The 24,538-nt window shown below is 49.2% G+C and overlaps 1 protein-coding gene across 4 annotated transcripts in view; it reads left to right on the top strand.

Annotated features, from left to right (window-relative positions):
- GFOD2 (glucose-fructose oxidoreductase domain containing 2) overlaps positions 1-23,725 on the top strand; it is a 30,425-nt gene extending 6,700 nt beyond the window's left edge. For 2 of the 4 annotated variants that reach the window (XM_028502026.2, XM_036012025.1), the window contains exons 2-3: positions 12,213-12,558; positions 22,157-23,725. In XM_028502026.2, the coding sequence (XP_028357827.1) occupies positions 12,300-12,558; positions 22,157-23,055 (1,158 nt within the window). In that variant the 5' untranslated portion in view covers positions 12,213-12,299 and the 3' untranslated portion in view covers positions 23,056-23,725. Of the gene's footprint in view, positions 1-12,212; positions 12,559-22,156 lie in introns of those variants that run through there. The other 2 variants (XM_036012026.1, XM_036012027.1) reach the window with 2 other exon arrangements.
- Positions 23,726-24,538: the final 813 nt, after the last annotated feature.

Genomic DNA, 24,538 nt, shown 5'->3' with positions numbered 1-24,538 from the left:
AAGCAAGTGTCATACCTAATGGGTAAAGCTCAATACCTGTTTGAGCTTTAGTTTGGCTTTATTCTTCCTTGGGAACATAAATGCAGATAGGGAAACGCTTTCAAATCTATCCGAAAACAGTCCTGCCGGAAGCACTCGTGTCGCTGTTTCGGGCTCCAAGAACGAACTGGATCGTGAGGGGCTGTGACTGCACTGCAGGTAGTCTTGCGGCCGTGAACCTGCAGTGCCAGGCTCAGGCGGTGCACTGTCTCCGGCTCCTGCTCAGGCTCTGGTCACGCGGCGTGGTCGGCTCCCCGGTTTGGGTCCAGCTCTGCAGGCACTGATGGCCTGTCTGCCACTCTGGCTCCGTTGTAGAGGTTGGAGGGCCACAAGGAGGGCTGGGGGACAGTGAGACACACCTTCCTAATTAATTCTTGGAACGTGATTGATGTCGAAGGCCACACGGAGGGCATTCCTGATTGTTTCCCCAACAGGTTTGTGGAACCAGCAAGGTCCTAGACAGAAACTAAACAGGTGATTGCAGTGAAGTGCGTGAAAGCCAGAGCCCAGGCTGCTCGGGAACCGTGAGAACGTAACCCAGCCCAGGCACGGCCTCTTTGAAGAAGTGGAGACCTAGCAGATCTCCTGAGAAGGAGTTAGCCTGAGGAAGGGAGAGGAAATATTCTTCCAGGCAGAGCAAACAGCTTGGACCAGCATCTCAAAGCAAGACCGAGGGAGTTAGATTTGGTAGCATGCTGAGCCAATGGAAGGCACAAGTGCTAAGGCGGGTCCAACCCACGCAGGGGAGATGCTTTGTGAGCCCATCAAGGAGTCAGGCATGTGTCCTGGGGACATTTAAAAGTTGGGGAAGGAAATGGTTAGGAGCAGGAGAACCGTGGGTGTCTGTTCCGGGAACCAGAGCAGCGGGTGCATTCGAGGGGCATTACAGTGTCCAGTTGTTGGGTGCGGTGATGGACTGGCAGTGGGGGCAGAAGGGCTTCACTGCAGCCAGAGTGTTTCCTTGTGAACTGGTCAGGTTTGAATCACGATCACTCGTCTTCCCTTCATCATTGTGCGTTGGCATTTGACTGAGCGTAGCCCCCAGGCGCTGGGTCACTGTGGTCTGTCCTGCAAGGCTGGCCACAAGGCCACTTCTGTGTCAGGAGGGAGGAAACTTGACTGCGAGGGGACTGAGCTAACTGATAAGCGTGAGTCCTGCCCTGTGGGGGAGGGGTGGCCGTTGGAAAGACAATTCCGAGTGAAGGCACCCGCTTGGCAGTTCGAGCTGTAGGTTAAGGCTGAGAGCAGCTGCTCATTTTCCTAATCCCAAGGGCAGGCAGAGCCATTCTGTTAATCATATGATGCTTATTTTCTTTCCTGAACCATTAAACCGTTAGATTAGCGATATAAGTAATTTCTATTCAATTTGTGAACATACTCCAAGACACTAATGAATTATATACAGTTTTGGTGAGTTCAGTGTGTATGTGTTGGCTTATTGATTAACTATACAAGAACAAGGTCTGAAATTTTTCTAAAGATTTTGTTTATTTAATTATATTTATAGAGAGGGGAAGGGAGGGAGATAGAGAGGGAGAGAAACATCAGTGTGTGGTTGCCTCTGGCATGCCCCCCACTGGAGACCTAGCCTGCAGCCTGGGCATATGCCCTGACTGGGAATTGAACCAGCGACCCTTTGATTCTCAGGCTGGCACTCAACCACTGAGCCACACCAGCCAGGGCCATTTCTATCTATCTATCTATCTATCTATCTATATATCTATATATATGTGTGTGTGTGTGTGTGTGTGTGTATAAAATTTTTATAAGATTTTTTAAAGATTTTATTTATTTATTTTTAGAGACGAAGGGAGGGAGATAGAGAGACAGAGAGAAACATCAATGTGCGGTTGCTGGGGGTCATGGCCTGCAACCCAGGCATGTACCCTGGCTAGGAATCGAACCTGCAACACTTTGGTTTGTAGCCCGCGCTCAATCTACTGAGCTGTGCCAGCCAGGGCTATATATATAATTTTTTAAAAGTTTTTAAATTTAGAGTGAGGGGAAGGGAGGGAGGAGAGGGGGAGAAGCGATGTGAGAGAGAAACATCGATGGGCTGCCTTCCTTAACGCACCCTGACGGAGGACCAAACCTGCAGCCCAGGCATGTGCCCTGACCAAAAATTGAACCAGTGGCCTTTTGGTTTTCAGGATGACACCCAACCAACTGTGCCACACCCGCCAGGGACAACACCATTTTTTAAAAAAGAGTGTTTCCCTATTGAATTTATTGAATGCTTTGCCTGAAAAATCAATCAACTGCATCTGTGTGGCTTGCAGGGTAAAGGATAGTATTACAGGGCAGTAGTTTTGTCTGTAGAAATCCCTTAATGGCTCTTTTTGAAGCCTGGCACTGAAAAATAGAAAGCATGATTTGTAATTTTAAAAAAGGATAGTTACAAAGCAAATTATTATAGATACATTTATTTTTAAAATATTTTATTTATTTTTAGAGAGAGAGGAAGGGAGGGAGGGCCAGAGGGAAAGAAACATCAATGTGCAGTTGCCTCCCGCGCACCCCCTACTAGGGACCTGGCCCTGCAACCCAGGCATGTGCCCCGACGGGGAATCGAACCGGCGACCCTCCGCAGGCCAGGGCTCAATCCACTGAGCCATACCAGCCAGGGCTATCATAGATACATTTTTTTAATAGTTTGGCTGCAACCTCCCAGCTCCATCCATCTCTAAGCTTCTGGAGATCTTGATGCTTTTAATAGGATTGGGAACACACAGTCCCCAAACAAGTAATGACACTTGAAAAAACCCGCCTCCCTCCCTCCCTTGCTTGTTCTAGGGTCAGTGAACATATCCTCAGGTGAGGATTAAAAAAAATAAATTCACAAGATGGTAAATTTTATGTTGTGTATTTAACCACAATTAAATTTTTTTAAAATTTTATTTGTTTATTTTTAGAGGGGAAGGGAGGGAGATAGACAGAGGGAGAGAGAGAAACATCAATGTGGGGTTGCTGGGGGTTATGGCCTACAACCCAGGCATGTACCCTGGCTGGGAATCAAACCTGGGACACTTTGGTTCCCAGTCCACGCTCAATCTACTGAGCTACGCCAGCCAGGGCTCACAATTAAAATTTTTAAAAAACCTAACCGTCTGCGTACAGATTATTTAGTAGGACATGTGAAAAACCCTGTGTGTCAGGAAGATGTGGCTGTCTAAGTTCTGAATGATTGTAAGCTGCACGTTGCAACCCCCAGCACTGTAAAGGGATCGTTGATAGGAAAGGAAGGATTCATAGGCACCGTCTGCCCAGGGTGTGGCCCCTGCTCCAGCTGCCCAGTGAACGAGCGGCCTCTTTGAAGGTATGAGCCCACTCCAGAATGCCCAGACTCTTTACCCGCAGTGAGGGAGTACGTTCTTTTTGTCAGAATCCTGGGGCTACCTTCATGACTATAATCTTGTCACTTGGAGCTCCTTGGCCTTATATCCCCGTGGGATAGAAGAGGTCAGCAGACCTCTTCTGCAAGGGGCCAGATGGCAGGTATTTTAGGCTTGTGGGTTGTGAGTGCCTGTTGCACCCCTGTGCGGTTGTAGCACAAAAGCAACCATGGATAAAAGAGTGGGGTGACTGTGTTCCTTGTAAAACCTGATCTACAGAGCAGGTGTCAGATGGGATTCGGCCCACCCCTGGGCTAGGAAGTGGGCCTGGTCCTGTGGTTTTGCAGCAGCTGTGACTCCGCACACAAGACATACAGAGGGCGAGGAGGTGATTCAGCCAGCGTGGGAAGAAAGAGTCCACAGACCCCAGCTTCCACGCACAACTTCGTCAGGCCTTCGGGTTCCCGATTTCTCTTAATGACACTACGGCTTCCCAGTCACTTACATTTAGAACTTCAGTATCATTTTCTGAGGGAGTCATATTCACTGAAATATAATTTCCATAGCAGTAAACCTTACACCCTTTTTAATGTACAGTTCTGTGAGATTTGACAGATCATGTAACCAACACCATAGTCAAGATATAGAACAGTTTGGGGGTGAGGGGAGGTAGAAGAGAGTAAAAGGGGGCGATAAATAGTGATGGAAGGAGACCTGACTTGGGGAGATGAACACACAATACAACATTCAGATGATGTATTGTAGAATTGTATAACTGAAACCTATATAATTTTATTAACTGATGTCACCCCAATAAATTCAATAAAAATTAAAATAAAGATTCTCCTTGCTTCAAAACAAAGATATAAAACAGTTTCTTCACATATACACCCCGAATTCCCTTGTGGCCCCTTGCAGTCAAATCCTGCCCCTATTCCCCACCCTTGGCAACCACTGATCTATTTGCTGTCCCTGTAGTTTGCTTTTTTCATTATGTCATGTAAGTGGAATCATGCAGTACGAAGCCTAAACGTCAGGCATCTTGTAATTAGCATAATGCATTTGAGAATCACCTGTGACGTTGCGTGCACTTGAGGTTTGTTCTGTTTTTATTGCCAAGTAAGTAGTCCATCGCATGGATACACTACTGCTGTTTGTTTACCCACTCCCCCGCCCAAGGACATTTGTGTTGGTTCCAGGTTCTGGCGGTTGTGAATAAACCAACATTAAAAAGGAGACACTCACATACAGGTTTTTTGTGTGAGCATAAGTTTTCATTTCTCTTGGTAAACACCTAAAAGTGGGATTACTAAACTGTATGAAGTATATATTTAGCTTTGTAAGATGACAGACTGTTTCCCAGAGTGGCTGTACCGTTTTTCATTTTCACCAACAATGAACAATTGCCTCATGTCCTTTTCAGTATTTGATAATCAGGTTTTCTAAATCTCTGAACTTCAGATGTTTTTCAAAATTTTTTTCAAATTGTATTTCTTTTTAGAGAGAGGGGAAGGGAGGGAGAAAGAAAGGGAGAGAAACATCGATATGTGGTTGCCTCTGGCATACCCCCTACTGGGGAGCAAGCCCGCAACCCAGGCGTGCGCCCCGACTGGGAACCAAACCAGCAACCCCTTCGTTTGCAGGCTGGTGCTCAGTCCCCTGAGCCACACCAGCTGGGACACAAGCCTGTGTTTTCACAGAGGCTCAGAGAAGCTAAGTAACCCGCCCAGGGTTGCACAACTGGCTGTGCCAGGCCACTCACACACAGCTATCAATGTGAGAACGTCCAGACCTGTGGAGGATTTTAATAAACCTTTATTTGAGCCAAACAGGATGTGCCTGGAAACAAGAGCTCAACAGACAGAAAGTTGCTGTCAGAGAAGGGCCGTTTGCAGCTGCTTCTGTGCTTTTAGAGTCAAGGAGGGGAAGGCGAGGCAGGTGACTTGTAAGTGGGAGAAAGCAAGGCAGGGATTGGATTACAGGACAGTTAACAAGGTCGTGTGCTGTCTTCAGAATGGTTGCTCTGAAGAAGAGAGATGTTGACCTAGATGCACAGAAACAATGGGCGGACTTGCTTAAGGTAAAGATAAACCTTTCACAGAAGAAGTTGTCTGGCTGCCCACGTAGGAAGTTAGGATCAGATCACCCTGTGAGGTTGCTTTCTGTAGAACCCCTTTTTCGTCCTCACAGCCAGCCGCGGGACCCTGGACAAGTTCCTAGCTTCTCTGAGCTTCTGTTCCCTTGTCTGTGAGACAGGGTTGCATGGACTTAGAGAGAGGTGCTATACATTCCAGTAAACACTGCCCGGCCCAGTCACTCACTACATGGTAGCTCAGAATATTTATTAGCTTCATATTCCTGCATAGCTTTTGAAGGGGAAATATCTAAGTCAGTCATATACGTGTATCGATTTTAAAGACTTTAAAAGTTATTTACCATGGGCCAGGACCTGTTCTAAATGCTTTATAGATATTAATCATTTAATCCTTAAATCCCCTCAGAGGTAGATAGAGTTATCTCCATTTTACAGATGAGAAAACAGAGGCACGGAATGATTAAGAAACTTGATCCCTGATTGGTCTGGCTCAGTTGGTTGGGCATTGTCCTGCAAACCAAAAGGTCACTGGTTCGATTCCCAGTCAGGGCACATGTCTGGGTTGTGGGTTAAGCCCCATGTCAGGGCACATGTGAGAGGCAACCAGTCATTGTTTCTATTTCACATCGATGTTACTTTTGCTCTCTTTCTCTCTCCCTAAAAATAAATAAAGTATTTTAAAAGAAGAAGAAAAAAACTTACCTGGAGTTACCAGGCTGGTGAGCCGTGGATCCAGGACTTGAACCCAGGCAAGTTTGGCTGCAGATTCCATGCCTCTAACTTCTGTGCTGCTTTCCCCATAACCTGTAGCCTTGTCCAAATCCGTATAGCCAGCCCTTCCAAGGTACCTGCTACCCCTTATTCTCGACTAGCATGTGGTGACGGGAACGCATGTGAGCTAGGCCTGGGTTTATGGGGATCTTTGGAGGCACAGGAAAGGTATATACAAGGATATTGGGGGCAAGTGGTAGGGAAGTGTTAGGAATGAGGGGGTCAAAAATAAGTGAGGAGAACCAGCTCTGCCTGCTCGAGCAGGAAGTACCTGGTGATCCAGCCTGCCCGGCGTCATGCCATCCAGCTTCCTCAGAGCCCAGCTGATGTCCCTTTATGGGTGTTGGTAAAGCTTCTCTTTGAGTCAGTGTCAATAAAACAAGGGTTATTGAAATTTATTCTAATCCATTCTGTTGTTTTAAGCCACAGATGCAAACACACACCCAAACGTGACTAGAGCATGAAGAAATGAGGTGCTGGAGAGGAGGAAGTGTGCCCTGGGTGTGAATTTAGAGAGGACACGGCCATCCTTGGCTGTGGTGGCTGTGTCTCACTTCCCGGGCCCTTTTAGCTTTTGATAATTAACGACCCACAAAATTTAAGCGGAATCTTACTACCTAGCACAACAGATGTGGCACTCCAGCGCTCAGGATATCCGTGACCTGTAAGTAACCAAAAAGAACCTGTAGGCGTGCTCTCTTTCCCAGGAGCACGCCTGTGCCTTTCCCTCCCCCTCTTCCCCCCTCATGGGCGTGTACCTCCTAACCTCTAAGGGTCCCCACGAGACTTGCCACCAGGGGAGCAATAGGCCGAGGCAGCTCGTCCTGGGCTAACCCCCTGAACCTGTCTCCAAGGCCCCCTTTTCTCTCACTTCTCAGGGAGCCAGAGCAGCCCCGCCTAGGTTCTCTCCTGTCGCTTCTTCTGTCCCAAGCCCTTCCTTGTTTCACTGTCCCCAGCTTTAATAAATGTACTCTCGAGATAAAAACACAAGAAGAACCCAAAAATGCAGAAAATGACCAAAGTTGCTGACGGGAATCCAGGACATGAAAATTACAGAAAATTGTATGTGACTAACCTGTTTTCTCATTAGAAAGGAAGCCTGTAGGGGCAGAAAAATTATCAGCAGAGAGGAAGGAGGAGTGGTTGAGGCCACAGCCATTAGTCACCATCAGAAAGAAAGAAAGATGGTTCAGCTAAAACCCAAGGGCAGAGTTCAGGGGGAGCCAACTCCATGGCCCCCGGCAGTAGAGACCGGAGGAGGCAGGAAGCCGACAGGGGTCTGGGGTTAGACGAAGCCCAGGCCATGCTTGTTTCAGCGGTTCACAAAGGCACAGGTGTCCTCCCTGTAGGATCTAGCAGTGCAGGGCGCTCTGCTGGGCTACACTGGCACGACGGCCCCTAACACAGACATGTGCTCTGCACAGTACACTTATGTCTACCTTACGAGTAAAAGAGATGCTGGCTCTGAAAATGAAATTAAGAAAAAACTGCCATTTACAATAGCATCGAACAAAATCTATACTTAGAAATAAGTTAAAGTGTGTAATTTATACTCCAAAAACTATAAAACATTATTGGAAGAAATTGAAGAAGACACCCTGTGCTCATGGATCAGAAAACTCAATATTAAGATGACAGTTTTACCCAAGTTGATCTACAGATTCAAAGGAATCTCTATCAAAATCCCAGATTAACAAAATGACCTTAAAATTCATAGGAAAATACAAGGGACCCAGAATAGCCAAAACAATATAGCCAAAAGGACCAAAGTTGGAAGGCTCACCCTTGCTGATTTCAGAACCTACTATAAAGTTAAAGCAGTTTAGCCCTGGCTGGTGTGGCTCCGTGGATTGAGTGCTGGCCTGCAAACCAAAGGGTCTCTGGTTCCTTTCCCAGCCAGGGCCCATGCCCAGTTGCGGGCCATGTGCCCAGTAAGGCATGCAAGTGAGAGGTGACCACACATTGATGTTTCTCTGTCTTTCTCCTTTACTTTCCCTCTCTCCAAAAAGAAAGAAAACCTTTTTTTAAAAAAAGCTAACGTAGCTAAGGGTGGTACTGGCATAAGGCTAGACGTACAGATCAATGAAGTAAAATTGAGAGTCTACAAATAAACCTATATATTTATGGTCAGTTGATTTTCAACAAAGGTGCCAACGTCATTCCAGAGGAAGAAATAGTCTCTTTAGTAAATGGTGTTAGAACAACTGCATAACCACATTTGGAAGAATAAAGTCGGATCCCAGTAGCTCCCGGTTTCTCCCTCCCTTATCCCCTGTCACTGATCTGCTGACTCCATGGATTTCCCTTTTGTGAAAACTTGATGCAAATGGAATCATACACTCTATGGCCCTCTGTGTTTAACTTCTTTTGCTTAGTGTGATGTTTTCAAGGTTTATGCATATTGTGGTTTGTAGCAATACTTCCATACTTTTTGTGGCTGAATAATACTGTATTATATGGATATACCACATTTTGTTTATCCTTTTAGCAGTTGATTTGGCATTTGGATTGTTCCACTTTTTGGCTATTATGAGTAATTCTGTGAGCATTCCTTTACAAGTTTTTGTGAGAGGATCTAGTGTTAATATGATTTGGAAGAATCTCAGTAAACAGCGGTTCCCTACTATGTATTTAATTCTCCCAGAAAAAAATAAAACCCACTTATCACCAGTTACTCTGAAAGCCATTGTTGTCATTTCGGGTAACTGTATGCCCAACTTCTAACTGGTTCACAGAGCATTCTTTTACTGGGTTATCTTTATGTTTCGGAAATTCATCTCTTGGGAAGATAACCCTTGAGAGTGCTTGCACACAGCCAGACTTAACCTTGAGGTTTGTGGGTCCTGCTGGGCCTTGTAAGTCATACTGAGTCCAATGGGAAGTCACTGAGGGGTTTAAAATGGAAGGGAGTGATGTGAGCCCATTAGTGTTTTAGAACGATCTGTGTGCAACATGAGGAACAGATAAAGGAAGGAAATCCTGGAAGCCAGAGAGATCAAGTTGCAGTCATTCAGGTGAGTGGTGCTGGGAGCAGAAAGGATGACAAAGAAGGAGTGGACTTCAGAGATAATAAGGATGGAGGATCAACCAGACTCGATGTTGAATTGCCTGTAGGGTGAGGAATAGAGGAAGTTGCGGTTGCTGGCTGGCTTTCTTGGTGATGATGATGATGGCATTCATCCCATGAGAGAATATAGGAAGGAATTGTTTGAAGGAAGGTTTATAATATTTATTGAATGCTGACTATATATACCAGATACTTTACTCGCTAATTTAAAATTGGACTTCATTTAGTCTTCGAAAGACCCTGGGAGCTGTAGAGCATTAGACCTGTTTTACCCATGAAAAGAGTTGCATTTAGCTAAGAAGCAGTGAAGCCAGGATTTGAACCCAGTATCTCCAGTGACTTCACTGCATGTGCTCTTGCCGTCTCACGGCACCACTGCTGTTCAGAGTAGGTCCTGTGGGTTTTGTGGGGCGTGTAGAACATCAGTGTGTATTCGGGAGTAGAATACGTCGGTGTGAAGCTCTGGAGAGAAAGCCAGGCTCGTGCTGCAGATTTGAAAGTCACCAGTATACCAACTAAAGCCTTGGATCTGAGCAGTAGAGCGCACGTGGGATGAGAAAAGAGGGTGCCTCTGACAGAACCTCAAGAACCTCAGCATTGAAGGAGCTGGGGCAAGAACAGGGGAGCCCAAAAGTGGCACTCCAAAATGACCAGAAAGGTGGGGGGATGTCATAGACGAGGGGGAAGCAATGGAAAGTATATATAGCCCTAGGGCTCACAGTTGGGAAGGACATACTCAGTTAATCGTGATGCATTTACAACAAGAATGTCTCCATGTCTCCATGGAACTGACAAGTAGGTTGACTCTGAAATGTGAAGAGATAGATGTAAACGAAGCAATGTTATGTGGATAAAAGTAGAACAGCAAAATCATACATTTGGATAAAACTTTTTAAAAAAGATTTTATTTATCTTTGGAGATAGGGGAAGAGAGGGAGAAAGACAGGGAAAGAAACATCAGTGTGTGGTTGCCTGTCTTGTGCCCCTCCACCTGGGGACCTGGCCCGCAACCCAGGCATGTGCCCTGACTGGGAATCAAACCAGTGATCCTTTGGTTCGCAGGCTGGCACTCAGTCAACTGAGCCACACCAGTCAGAGCCATTTGGATGAAGCTTTTAAAAATTGGACTTGCAGCTTTGACTGGTGTGGCTCAGTGAGTTGGGCATCACTAACTGGAAGATCACCAGTTCGATTCCCAGTCAGGGCACATGCCTAGGTTACCGGCCAGGTCCCCACTGGGGGCGTGTGAGAGGCAACCCATCAGTGTTTCTCTCTCACATCAATGTTTCTGTCCCTCCCTTGGCCTCTCTCTAAAAATAAATAAATAAAATCTTTAAAAAAAATTGGACTTGCAGTGACCAAGATCAGAAGTAGTCAGATTTTTTAGAAGATAATTGGTGGAGTAAAGGACTGTAAAGTGTTAATAAAATTATTATTTAAAATGGTACAACCCCTGTGGAAAACAGTGTGGCGGTTCCTCAAAAAATTAAAAGCTGATTTACCATATGATCCAGCAATTCCACTTCTGGGTTAAGATGGTAAGTGTTCTGTGTATTTTACCACACACAGAAATAATAATAATAATAATAATAATAATAATAATAATAATAAAGACAATGAGAGTGATGGTGACACAGCCTCATGCCGCAGTTTGATTCAGCGGGTCTGGGCTCACCGGTGGCCCTAGCACACAGCCGGAGCAGGGACCACTGGTTCAGCTGGCAGAGAAGCCTGGTTCCCCGGGCACACCCGAAGTTCGTCTTGGTGTCTGAGGAGAGTTTTCTTTGGCTTATTAGTTCTCTATTTCACTGTATAACCCTTGTGATCAGAAGGAAAAATAAGTAAACATATCCATTGTGGAAAACTTGGCAATGTTCAAGAACTAGAAACGTCCCGAGTCCCATCAACTTGGGTGATCATGAACTTCAGGTGTATTCTGGTCCTTTTTGTTAGGTTTGTAATACATTTATAGACACGTTACTGATATCCTTGTGTATTCTCATGTCAATGTATGTTTTGTATATATGTCTCCTATACTTTTTAAAAAAAATTGATATCATACCTCACATATTGTTTTGTTTTTCCCATTTTTTCCCATTTCCACCATCATTTTTTAAGTTTATTTTTTATTATATTTTTTCCATCACCATTTATCCACCTTATACCCCCTTCTGCCTCCGCCACCCACCTCCCCACTGTTTTCTCACTTTTTAACAAGCATGTGGTGATGTCTTCCAGGTCATCCAGGGCCACCTGTTTTTCTTCCTCATGGTTTCCAGCGGCACCGTAGCATTACTTATCAGACCCATTACTGTTCCCAAACATCTAGATCGTTTCCCAGTTTTCACTACCATATTCAATGTTGGTGTAAATAACTATATAAAAATATATAAAAACACTATTTCATATATCACTGTTGCTTTTGTTGTGGCAGCAAGGTAGTTGAAAAAAATTTTTTATCTTTTGTTTCTAGTGAACATTTTCCTATTCTTGCTAACATACATTTTTAAATTATAATCTGTATAGCACCTAGGTAGTTCTCTTCAGTCTTTTAATGGTTTTTGTTTTCCTGCTCTTTTTTTTTTTTTTTTTTGTAATCCAATATAGAATCATGAACTTTTACCCTTAAGTCCCCGAAGGTAGGATGTGTCGAGTGGAGTCACACAGAAAATGGAGCGACAGGACGGGGATTTCTTTGAGCCCAGCTTTACTCACTGTTTTCATTTTCCCGGAGACGGATATTGCTAATATCCGCAGGTCTCTCTGGGAGAAGGTTCTGCAGCTTTTCGTCTCACAGCAGGGTTTCACTTGTGCTTTGGGGCAGAGAACCTGTGGCTTCTGCACAAGCCAGAAAACGTCACCCGCGTGTGCCCTCTGCTAACAGCCAGTGTACTGCTTGCTGTTCCAGGAGCCATGTTTGACCAGGACTGTGGGACGGTCATGTTCACGCTGGAGGCTCCGGTGAGGAGATGAGCTGGTGAACGGAGAAGCCGGCATGAAGATGCTCCCAGGAGTGGGCGTGTTTGGGACTGGAAGCTCCGCCCGGGTTCTGGTGCCACTGCTGAGGGCAGAAGGGTTCACCGTGGAGGCCCTGTGGGGGAAGACAGAGGAAGAGGCGAAACAGCTTGCTGAGGAGATGAACATCGCCTTCTACACCAGCCGGACCGATGACGTCTTGCTGCATCAGGACGTGGACCTGGTGTGCATCAACATCCCCCCTCCGCTCACCCGGCAGATATCTGTGAAGGCTCTAGGTACGGACGGTCAGGCCGTAGCATGGGCAGCCTGTGCCTCTCTCCGGGCGGTCCTTCTTGGCCTTGAGCCTGCAGGTGCTGGCACTCTGCGGCAGTGCTGGGCAGTGCACGCCGGGCAGTCCTGCCGCTGTGGGAGCAAATGCTATAGTGGCTGGGGAAGACCACCTTCCCCTCCCCCCATAAGTAAATCTCAAGCAAAGAGTAAGCAGATGCTTTAAGAGTTGGCCTGTCACGGGGACTAGGGTTTATTACACTTTAGGCAGTGTAAAAAGTTTGCCTCTCTGAAGTCAGAGTTCAAAGACTCGGACACTGGGAAATCGGTCGTGATCGACAGATCTGTTCTTCCATTTCTGTGGCATGCATCAGCACAGAAAGGGGAGGGGGGTGTAGCAAGGGTGCCATTTCCCTTGTTTTGTCAGGCCCGGACTCGCTTGAGCACACACCCTGCGTGCCAGAGGGCAGGAAGGCTCTCCGTCAGCACCGGGCTTCCCTGGCAGGCTTCCCCGACAGGACCCACGGGACAGCCCGCTCACGTCTGGGCTCCCTCGGGGAGCGGTTGCCCCGGCAGCCTCCTGCCCCTGGCTGGGCGTAGCTCACTAAGCCGGTTTCCTGCAGTTCCTGTTAGGCTTCTCTTTCCTGTCACTTGTAGAAAAATTCTTCTCTTTGCCTTATATAAACCAGAGGCTAATTTAATAGGAAAATGGATCAGTGAACACTCACCCGGCCGTTTTGTTTCAGTGCCTCGTGTGTTCCAGGCCCTGCCCCGATGTCGTTCTGGACACTCAGGGCAGCGTTGCACCGGAGAGCTCTCTTCACCTTCCGATTCCACAGTGGAATCGGAAGAGTCGAGAAATAACACATTACAAAGTAAATGAAAAAAGACTTAAGTAACAGTTCAGGTAGCATGTAATTAATTGACAAAACAATTGGGTGTTTAAGTTGATAGGAGCCATGTGTCTTTCAAATGCAGTTGGAGGCCCCTGAGCCCAAGCTGACCACCAATGCCTCCTGGCCACCACCAAGGCTCTACTCTTTGTTTCTTTCTTGTTCTTTTTTTTTGAGATTTTATTTATTTATTTTTAGACAAAAGAAGGGAGAAAGAGACAGAAAGAAACATCATTGTGTAGCTGCCTCTCACACATCCTCCCACTGGGGACCCAGCCCGCAACCCAGGCCTGTGCCCTGACTGGGAATCGAACCGGTGACCCTTGGCTTCTCAGGCCAGCACTCAATCCACTGAGCCACACCAGCCAGGGCTCTTTCTTGTTCTGAAGATAAGAGAGTGTCTTGTCACTTTCGACCCAATGGGTGGGGAAGGATAAATGTTCACAGAAGTGTGCAAGAACATGAGTCTCTGGTTGTTCATTCGGGGCATGTAAGGTTTGACCAAAAATTATAGGTGGCTAGTTTTTGAGCTTTCTTCTCCAGAGAGCTCTCTCTCTCTCTCGCGGGATGTGTGATGCCAGCGCTATTCATTGGCTCTGGATTCTTAGGAGAGCAGATAATGGCTCCCAGATTGAGTTCCGAAGTAGGCCTAGGTCAACACTTTAACAGAGGGCTGGTTCAAGATGAATCAAGCTACCACAGTCATCTGACATTTTGCCATTTCTTGTCAGTGAGATCAGGTATGTCCAGAGGCTTTCAGTCTTCTTGAATTTTAGGGTCCCCACAGAAACCATTTCCAGGCTGTATAGGAAGAAGGGGAAACCCAGGTTCTTTGGCCACAAGCCTGCTGTTTTCAGGTTCCTGGTATGGGAATGTGCTGGACTTTGGGCCATGTACTATACGCAGGAAGTACAGCCCTAGCCGGGTTCCTCAGTCGGTTACAGCGTCGTCCCAGTACACCAAAGTTGCAGGCTCCATCCTTGGTCAGGGCACATACAAGAACCGACCAGTGAATGCATACCTGAGTGGAACAACAGCTCGATGTTTCTCTTTATTTATCCATCCCTTCCTCTCTCTCTCTCAAAACCAATGAATAAAGAAATTAACCAGGAAGTACAGGGATGTCAGAAACTTCTGGGGTCTTGTATCCCAGCCCTTGGTGGGGCAAGGCCTTCAGCCTTCCCTCCACATGTCTGTTGTCAGGAGGAGGAGGGCGAGGATGGGCGTCCTTGGTGGCATGTGATCCCAGGGGACACTGGGCCTGGGAGAGTCCGTGTCAGCTTGACCTGCCCTCAGGCACTGCCACTCCATCCCCAGAGGAATCGCTGAGACTGTGTGACCATGAGGTTCACTCCCTGAGTGCTTTCACTTTTTTTAGTGAGAATTCTGACTTGACTTTAGCACATACGGGAGAAGCCAGAACTCCTGGTTTTCCCAGAGGGCTGGGTGTGAGTGTGTGAACTGCTCCACACAGAATACCAAACTGACTTGACGTCAGACCCCACTTCTGGCCCTGTTTCTGCCCCTCTCAACCTCCATGGGCCCCTGTGAAATGGGGGTGAGCAGGGGTGTCACTCAGCCTTTCCAGCATTGCATATGACTGCCTCCGAGTGCTGACCAAGACAGACACCCAAAAGAGCCTCACGTTACGGGGGAAAGCCAGCCTTTCCCATACAGTGTATTTAAGCCTTCAGAGTCAGTGACCCCGGAGCCCCCCGCTGCCGTTCCACCCTGCTGTGGATTCCCATGCGTGACTCTCTTTAGATGTGCATGAGAGTATATTTTTCTATGTTCTTCCTACCTAGGTCTCTCTTTTTATTTTTTTCCTGTCATTGGGGGCTGTGTCTAAGCTTTAGACATTAGATACTCGATCTTTTTTATTATTATTTTTATTTATTCATTTTTAGAGAGAAGGGAAGAGAAGGGGAGAAATATCAATGTGTAGTTGCCTCTTGCGCACCCCATATTGGGGATCTGGCCCACAACCCAGGCCTGTGAATGGAACCAGCGACCCTTTCGGTCGCACCCCGAACTCAGTCCACGGAGCTACACCAGCCAGGGCTTATTTTTTCATTGCTTTTAGAGCGGGGGGAAGCACCCTGACCTGTGTGTCTCAGTTGGGCATCCCTCTGCAAAGTGAAAGGCCTCCGATTCAATTCCCAGTCAGGGCACATGCCTGCGTTGTGGGCCCGGTCCCCAGGTGGGGTGCCTGTGAGAGGCAACCTACCGGTGTTTCTCTCTCACATCTATATTTCTCCTCTTCTCCTCCTCCCTACCTTCCCTTCTCTTTAAAAATAAATAAATAGAATCTCTAAAAAAATCCTGCTTCCTTTAAAAGAAAAAAATAGAGAAAGAGGGAAACATCGATATAACAGAGAAACATTGGTTGCCCCTTCCCTCCCCAATAGACTCCCCGACTGGGGGTTGAACCCCCAACTTAGGCATGTGCCCCAAGGAGTCAAACCCGCAGTGTTTTAGTGTACGGGGACGACACTCCAGCCAAGCCATACTAACCATGGCTAGATTCTCAGTCTTTTTAGAGCTGGAAAAAAAAAACATAATTATTTAGCTCTATAGCTTTTGAGAAGTACTCTAATTTTCGCCAATTAGCTCTTCCAGACCTTGAGCCCATGAGAAGTTTATCCAGTCACCTAAAGCCTCTATGTAGTTGCGGGTCCTCTGGTACGGTGCTGTGCTAACCATCACGAAAGGGAAGTTTGGAGACCACGAAGCACGTGGGGCGTGCGGCACCGACAGAGATTTGCACCTGTGAGGACGTGTCATTTAGGAGACTGATTCTGCTGGAACTTTCCATAGCCCTCGCGGTACTGTGTTTCTCCTTCTGGAATTCGCACTCGTGGCGGGGTGTGGAGAGAGTCTCCAGTCCAGCGGCTCTCAGAATTTGGCCCCTGAGCCAACAGCATCAGTGTGACCAGGGAACGTGTTACAAATTCAGAGTCTCAGGCCTGTTTCTAGACCTTCTCAGTCCGGGGTGAGGCCTCACAGTCGGTCCGAACGGTCCCTCCGGGTGGTCCTGGTGCACACCGGGGATGGGGGGCCACCAACCCAAACCCAGTGTCTTCATTTGCAGTTACCGAAGCCGAGGCTCAGGAATAGTAAATTTACTTCTCGTTAAGTCTTACTGCTGTGGGCACAATTGCATTTTCCTCAGCTCGTTAGATCATTACATTTTTACCTGACTTCTGAGGCTGTAAGGATTGTTTCTTGCCCTAATTCTTACTAGTTTTTCCTAAAATTAACTGGCAGGCTTATCCTCCAGAGGTGCACTTTTCATTTCACAGCTCTTTCTGTGGCATCTTATTTTCTGCTTTTGTTTGACCTTTGTTTCTCTTTTTCAAAAAATTCCTTCCACTTCCAATTTTATCTTTAAATCTTTCCCATAAATTCCTTAAAGGAGAGGGAGGGAGCCCGATACGTTTTATTTCTCAGCTCAGAAAAATACAGTTGAACGTTCAAAGTGCCCTAACATCTTTGTCACGGTTGAATGTTTTCTGAGCTCAGTCACTAAAAGGTGAGTTTCTGTCCCCGGTTCTTGGCACTTACGCGCTTCATTAGAAAAACACCAAGTTTGCCAGCTCTTTCCCCGTGGGCTGTTGAGATAGCGAGATCGTCCCTCAAGCAGCCTGACCCAGATAATCCAATCCCAAGAACACCAGTCCCTTGAGATGCCTTCCCTGACCCCCAGGCCAGGCCAGGTTCCTGCTGTCTGCTTTCATAGTGTTATTTATAGCCTATCCCTGGCATTTATCACAGGTGAAGTTCTGTGTGTATTTATATTATAATTTAGTCACTGGCTGTCTGTCCCACTCAATGTGAAGTTTTGTGAAGGTAGAGATCATGCCCGATGTCGTGTCCCCAGCGTTTGACACAGGGCCCAGCACACTGGATGAATGAAGACGTTCACAGGTTCTGCCCCTGCAAGCCCGGTTGGCTGACGTGACCCAGGGAGCCAGCATGGGCCTGTGACCCGGGAAAGGGCGGAGAGGAGGCCGTGAACAAGCGTGAATCATTCTGGCGCTTTCAAACTTATTTTCTAGTAGCAGAACCTTTACTGTTTAAAATATATATATATATATATTCCCTGCTTTTTTCTGGGTGGCTTCTCTACCCTGCTGTTTGAAATTATTTACCTAGTCCCACGCCTGTAAATAGGGCCACACAGGTGTCGTGGTCCCAGAGCTGTGAGCCTGTGGTGTGTTACCAGGGAACGAGATGGTGGTCCGAGTCAGCTTCTCTGGGCCTTTGGTGCGCGAGGGCACGTCACCCCTGAGTAGTCCGGGGAGTGTGTGCTGGAAAGAGGCCTGCAGCCTGAAACCGTTCGCCCCGCAGAAGATCCGGGCTAAGAAGCACTCGGCACCCGTGTGTTCCCTGTTCCCTGGAGACAGAAGGCAGTTCTCAGCTCCGCTCATCTCTCCTCTGACTTCCTGGCAGCACAGCTAGATAAACTTAAGTCTTCCGAGGCAATCCCAGTCTTCCTACAGGTAAAGACCCCACATAGCTGGCCTGCATTTAACTCAGAATGGCCTTTAGCTCCCACACAGATAGTACTGCTGGGTCCTGAGTTCAAAATCTCCTGTTGTTCAGGCTCAGGAAGGGAGGTGTCTCCCCCTTCCCTGCCCTCTTCTGGCATGAAACAGAGATTACTCATCCTAGTTTTTCCACCTCCAAACTCTCAGCAGCCACAAAAGCCCTCTTCCTCCCAGCCCACCCGCTCTCCTCCCCACACTGCAGTGCTCACCCGGCCACCGGAGTGAGCGGTCACAGCAGGAAGCCTCTGGTTTGGCCAGAGCTACAGCCCACAGGTGGGGTGTTTGTCTGAGGACCTGATCCCCTCGTTGCTTTCCTGGTCCGCCGTACGTGCTGTACCGCCCAGTGGCCAGACCCTCACCCCGTGCTGTGACTCCCCAGTCCCCATCCTGAAGTCCCACCAGTGTGAAGGAGCACTGGAGACCTCCCAGAGCGGACAGTGACAGCAGTTGGGTGACATTCCCTGCAGGGCCCCTCCTGCCAGACCCCAGTGCAAGAACTCTCCCCTCGCCTTGGCCCCCTGCCCGGGGCGTGTGACACTTGGCTAGCCAGTCTCCTGTTGTCCTGCCAGCACCTGTTATAAAGCTTTTGTTACTATCTAGAGAAGAGCGAGAGATTTAAGAGTTTTGTCGAGGGAAGAGACTGAATTATGTCACAGGCTACTGATCTCCATGTTTCCTCCTTGCTACAGCACTGGGGTTCACAACGCTGGGAGTTCCTGCCTCAGAACCCTGTAAGTGCACATGGCAGTGCTCTGTGGGGTTCTTGAGGGTCCGGGTAGCAGGGAGGTGGGGCAGGAAGTGAGGAGAGCTTGGAGGGAGAGGCCAGAGGCACCAGATTTCCTCCCGTGGGCTTCGTTAGGGCGTGAGCCTCCAAAGGGCTATCTGATGAACAGCACATATAATATGAAAACTCATCTGTGTTCACGGTGATTTTAAAACCTCTTTTTTAAAAAATAAAACTTCCAAAATACTGAACACCAAAATTATTGGCCTGGAAAATGTAGCTCCCATATGAGTCTTAAATTTTACGTCACTCTGGGCCCTTCTGCATTTAGGACATCTGCTGGGTCTCCTCTCCCGTGGTGATGGCGGTAAAATACACCGTTGGCAGCTGTGCTGGGGCAGGCACGTCACACTTACTGTCTCATTTGACATCTTCTCCTTTACTCTGCAAGGTGGATGTGCCTCTCGTCTTACAGTGCAATGTAGTAAACTGAGGCCCCGAGAGGTTCGGAAATTTTTCAGGCTATTTAGTAGTGAAGCAAAAGAACCAGCATTTGAACAGAAATGACTGGCCCCAAAGCTTGAGTCCAGCACCAATGAATGGCCTTTCCGGGGTGGTCAGCTGTCTGTGTGGGACAGCAGTCATCTGTATAAAGTTCTCTTATTTTTTTATTGCAGGTCATATGGCCTGTAGTTGCCATTGTTTCTAGCAAAGTGGCCAGCCAAGTCCCCCTCCTGAGCCTGTTTGAATGGAGTCAGGGGAAGCTGCACCCTGCACTGGGCCACCAGAAATACCTGGGTCCCGGTCATTACCCACCTGAAGGCACTCGGGAAGTTTCCAGGGGCCCGAGGGAGTGCACACCAGGGTTGTTGGGGATGCACGTACCCAGGGAAGGCACAGTCTTGACCTGGCTGCCTTGCGATGCAGGCTTCCATGCTGGGCACCTGCCCCTCCATCCAGGAAATGCCTGTGCAGTGTGAGGGTGGAGCTTGCAGGGCCTTGAGGGTAGAAACCTGACTGTGCACGTTGTTCAAGAGGGTCTTCAACAAGGAGAATAAGCACACGTGGTAGTCTAGCCCGAGATGCTGCGTGCCGACCAATCGATAGGCCTGGCCCTGCCTGTCTGTTCTGTTTAGCAATCGTCGCCTCTCCGCACCCGCCAGGCCTTTGTGCGCTGCAGCCCCCGTCAGTAGGCAGAGAGATCAAAAAGTAAATTTTGGAGGGGTGGAGAGGCCATATGTGGCCTTGTGCATAGGCCACTGTAAGGACTTTGGCCGATTCAGAGGGGATCATGCAAAGCAGGGGCACGATCTGATCCATCTTAAGGGTGTGCGTGTGTGTGTGTGTGTTTTAAAATTGATCTGCTAGGACCTTTATTTTAATGAAAAAATGTCTTTTATTTTATGGAAAAAAATCATACAGACTTTTGGCTAACCCAATGTATTCGCTTTGTATTCAACTAACCTTACTAAATTTCTTCATTAATTTTAATAACTTTTTTTCTTAGACTTTCTTTTTTTTAATCTTCTCTTTTCAAGTACAGTTTTCTGTCCTTTACTCCCATCCCAGCCCACCCACCCATCCCTCTCCACCTCCCTCCCCTTCCCTGTCTCCCACCCTAGTTTTTGTCCATGTGTCCTTCATAGTATCTTAAGGTTTAAGAGTATTGCCCGGGCTGCTTTGTTGAGAAGAAGTAGAGGGGGACAATTGAAACAACCCAGGCAGAAACAGGGGTGCCTGGGTGAGGAAGGTGGCAGTGGGGGCGGTGCGAATTGGTCAGATTCCGCACGCAGCGTGAAGGCTGAGCAGGCAGGATGTGCTGAGGGTTGGAAGTGGGATGTGAGAGATGCCGCCGGTGGATTTGGCTTGAGAAACTGGGTGAATGGAGTTGGCACTGAGCTAGGGAAGACCTGGGGAGGGGAGTATCAAGAGCTCAGTTTGGGATTTCACCCCAGACTTACCCCTTCTTCACCTTGAATGTCTGCCAACTGTCTAATTTCCCACGTCACTCGCAGCCCCTGTGTAACCCCTCCAGCTCATTTTCTGGGGTGCACGCAGGACCTCTGTAGGAACCTCAGCTCTTCAGCCTTTTCTACCTCAGTGCCTCTGCACATGCAGTTCCCTGTATCTGATGGCCTTTCCCCCTTGTGCCCCCTGGAACATCACTCCCCTGTGAAGGCCTCTCTGGTCCTGCCATCTGTACCTGTGTGTGTGTCTAGTCCATACCACTTCTTGGGCTTTGTAAGCTTTTTTTTTATTGGAGGGTATTAGCATAGGATTACTTTCTAATTGAACCACCCAAGCTCACAGGAGTGCCTCAGGTGTTGGTGGCTTATGGCTGCTCATACCCTCATAAACTTTCATTTTGAAACATGGAGGAATGTCAGTCTTCTCCATTTCCTCATATGGAAGTAAGCTGCTCAGTCCTCGGACTCTCTCATCGGGTTTTGTCCAGCTTTGTTTTGCTCCGTGCCTTCCCGCTGCAGCGGACTCAGAATGGGTGTGAGGGCAGAAAGGATGTTTTCACTCCCTTTCCCCGCCCATTGGGGCCAGGTATGTTCTGGCCTTGTGACTGCACTAACTTACTGATCCAGGGTGTCCAAAGAACAGTCTAGCCTGCAGGGAACCCGAGAGCCCTTTCTGCAGGTGTGCCTGAGGGTGCCGTGTCCATCCTCCAGAACATAGATTCCCTTGGCCCAAGCTGGTGACCCGATAAATGCATAACAGCACACAGGCATGTCCGAGAAGCATGTCTGCCTCTCCAGACCACTTGTGTCAGGCAGTGTTCTCCAAAGAAGCAGAACCAGTAGGATGGATGTAGAGAGAGATTTATTTTAAGAAATGGGCTCATGTGATTGTAGGAGGTGACGAATCTGAAACCCACAGGGCAGAACAACAGTACTACAATTCCAGCGAGAGTGGATGTTGCAGACTCGAGTCTGACGGCAGTCTGGGGGCAGAATTCCTTTGTCTTCAGGGAGCATTCTTGAGTCCTTCCACCAGTTAGGTGAGGCCCACCCGAATCACAGAGGGTAATTTACTCTAGTCAAAGTCTGCTGGTTTGAATATCAATCACATCTAAAAAAACCCCTTCCCAGCAGTGTCTAGAGGTACGTGATGGATACCGTAGCCTAGCCAGGTAGACACATAAAGTTATCATCATACCACCTCTAGTCTCCACTCCTGGGCTGTGCTTTCTGCCTCTGCTCCTTTCACTTTCCCGCAAGAACTTACTCTTCTTTCTCCAGCCTGTACCTCTACAGCCCCAGTCTCCAGGTACCATTGTTATCCAAGCTGGAGCCACCTTTCCTCTGTCCCAGGCCACCATCCGGTCTCACAGGAGGCTTTCCTGCGTCCGTCTGCCTTCCAGAAACACAGTGTGTTTTCCCAGTGTAAAGGCCTTGGGACCTTGACGTTTCCTGTTGTGTTTTATCCTCAGGTATCGGGAAGAATGTGGTTTGTGAGAAGGCGGCAACCTCAGTGGACGCCTTCCGGATGGTGACAGCCTCGCGCTACTACCCACAGCTGATGAGCCTGGTGGGGAACGTGCTGCGCTTCCTGCCTGCCTTCGTGCGCATGAAGCAGCTGATCGCGGAGCACTACGTGGGCGCGGTGATGATCTGCGACGCCCGCGTCTACTCGGGCAGCCTGCTCAGCCCCAGCTACGGCTGGATCTGCGACGAGCTCATGGGCGGCGGGGGCCTGCACACCATGGGCACCTACATCGTGGACCTGCTGACCCACCTGACCGGCCGGAGGGCCGAGAAGGTCCATGGGCTCCTCAAGACCTTTGTGAGGCAGAATGCAGCCATCCGCGGCATCCGGCACGTCACCAGCGATGACTTCTGCTTCTTCCAGATGCTCATGGGCGGGGGGGTGTGCAGCACGGTAACGCTCAACTTCAACATGCCGGGTGCTTTTGTGCACGAGGTCATGGTAGTAGGCTCTGCGGGCCGCCTTGTTGCCCGGGGAGCGGACCTCTATGGGCAGAAGAACTCTGCCCCCCAGGAGGAGCTGCTCCTGAGGGACTCCTTGGCTGTGGACACAGGGCTGCCTGAGCAGGGGTCCCGGGACGTCCCGCTGCTCTACCTGAAGGGCATGGTCTACATGGTGCAGGCCCTGCGCCAGTCCTTCCAGGGCCAGGGGGACCGCCGCACGTGGGACCACACCCCCGTCTCCATGGCCGCCTCATTCGAGGATGGGCTGTATATGCAGAGCGTGGTGGACGCCATCAAAAGGTCTAGCCGATCCGGGGAGTGGGAAGCTGTGGAGGTGCTGACGGAGGAACCCGATGCCAACCAGAACCTGTGCGAGGCGCTCCAGCGGAATAACCTGTGAGCCTGCACGTGGGCTCCCTGCCGTGGGGCAGAGCGGCCAGGGAGGGGCCAGGAGCAAGGTGGGAGGTCTTGGTTAGAGCGTAGACAGTGTCTCTTATTTAACAAGTCAGCTTGGGCAGGGTCCAGGTGGAGCCCAAGGTGGCCCGGGTAAAATGCTCCCTCCTCAGGCCTGCAGGGCAGTGACGTTCCTGTGGCCGCGGCCAAGTGGCCCAGCACGAGGAGTGAGAGGCAGAGCTGCCACCAGGTCTCTGTGTCATTAATACCGGTGAGAGCAGGGCCAGCAGAAGCTTGACTAGGGGCCTCTTCAGCCTGTTGTGGTCCTGACTGGATGAGAAAGCACAGCGAGGAGCCGGTTTGGCTGATTGCTCAGGCCTGGGGAGAAACGGCGAGAAGCCCTGTCTCCACACCCCGTGTGGGCCCAGGGCGTCTCAGGAGCGGGGAGGATGACTAGTCACCGAGCCTCAGGGAGCTGCACCTGCCCTCGCTCCCATGTGACCAGGCCCTTCCAGCCTCTGGGCTGCCCCTTCTCCAGCAGGGAGGATGGGTTCTCCAGTAGGGGGGTCTCGGGGGGCTGTTGCCTAGAGCAGAGGGCCCCCAATTTGGCAGAGCGGAGACAAGGGACCGCTCTGGAACACCTGATAAATGTTAATAAATAAATCAAACTTGGGCACGGTGGCACGTGGTTGTTGGCTCTTTGGTACGTTAGGTTTCTTTAATAACGAAAGGCTTGTTGATCGCTGTAGATGGTTAATGTTTTCCCTTTTCCTGGTGGCTCCACAGCAGCTCCGACCCCAGATCCATCACCAGTGGGCCACACAGGCTCCCGCCACCACCCGCCCTCAGCGTCCAGCTTCCTCCCTCGGCACCAGACCCCGGGAGCCCTCCAAAGAAAAGTCTTTCCTTGAAAAACAGGACTCAAGGCCTCCTGATGGGGGCCCGTCAGACCTGCTGGTCCAGGGAGAGAGTGGGAGAGTTTGGAGCCTCTCTGGGCTGCAGGCCAGGAGGGGTTCTGTTCTCAGAACCGTGCAGCTGGCTCCAGGGGAGCCCTGGGAGAGGGAAGGTGAGGGGCGGCCCCAAGGAGGCTGGACGGGGTGACTTGAGGGGGAGGCCCCACACACTTCCCCTTGGGGTGGGTATGGCCAAACACGGACTGGCCCAGCCAGCCAGTCCTCAGCCACGCGTTTAGCCTTTTAGCCCCGTCGGTCAGAGGGGGGGAGGGAGAGGGTGGCAGGCAAGGATGTGTTCCAACCCTTTGTTCCACTGCCAGCCTGCCAGGAGTGAGCCTCGACCACACTTCTCCCTTCTCTGCCCTGCCCTCTCTGCCCTGCCCTGTGCGCCTTGCCAGGAAGACAAAGACTCGTGGAGGGCTCCCTCTGCCTCTTGGCACCCCTTATGAACGTCGTCAGGCCAGTGTCCCCGCACTGTCCTGGTTTCATGCCTTGCCTTTGTGAGGTAACATAACAATGACTAGTGTTGGAGCGAGC

Source organism: Phyllostomus discolor, chromosome 12 (genome assembly GCF_004126475.2).
Source record: "Phyllostomus discolor isolate MPI-MPIP mPhyDis1 chromosome 12, mPhyDis1.pri.v3, whole genome shotgun sequence".
Taxonomy (NCBI): domain Eukaryota; kingdom Metazoa; phylum Chordata; class Mammalia; order Chiroptera; family Phyllostomidae; genus Phyllostomus; species Phyllostomus discolor.
The sequence above is the reverse complement of the archived record's forward strand: the minus strand, read 5'-3'. Positions and strand labels throughout refer to the sequence as shown.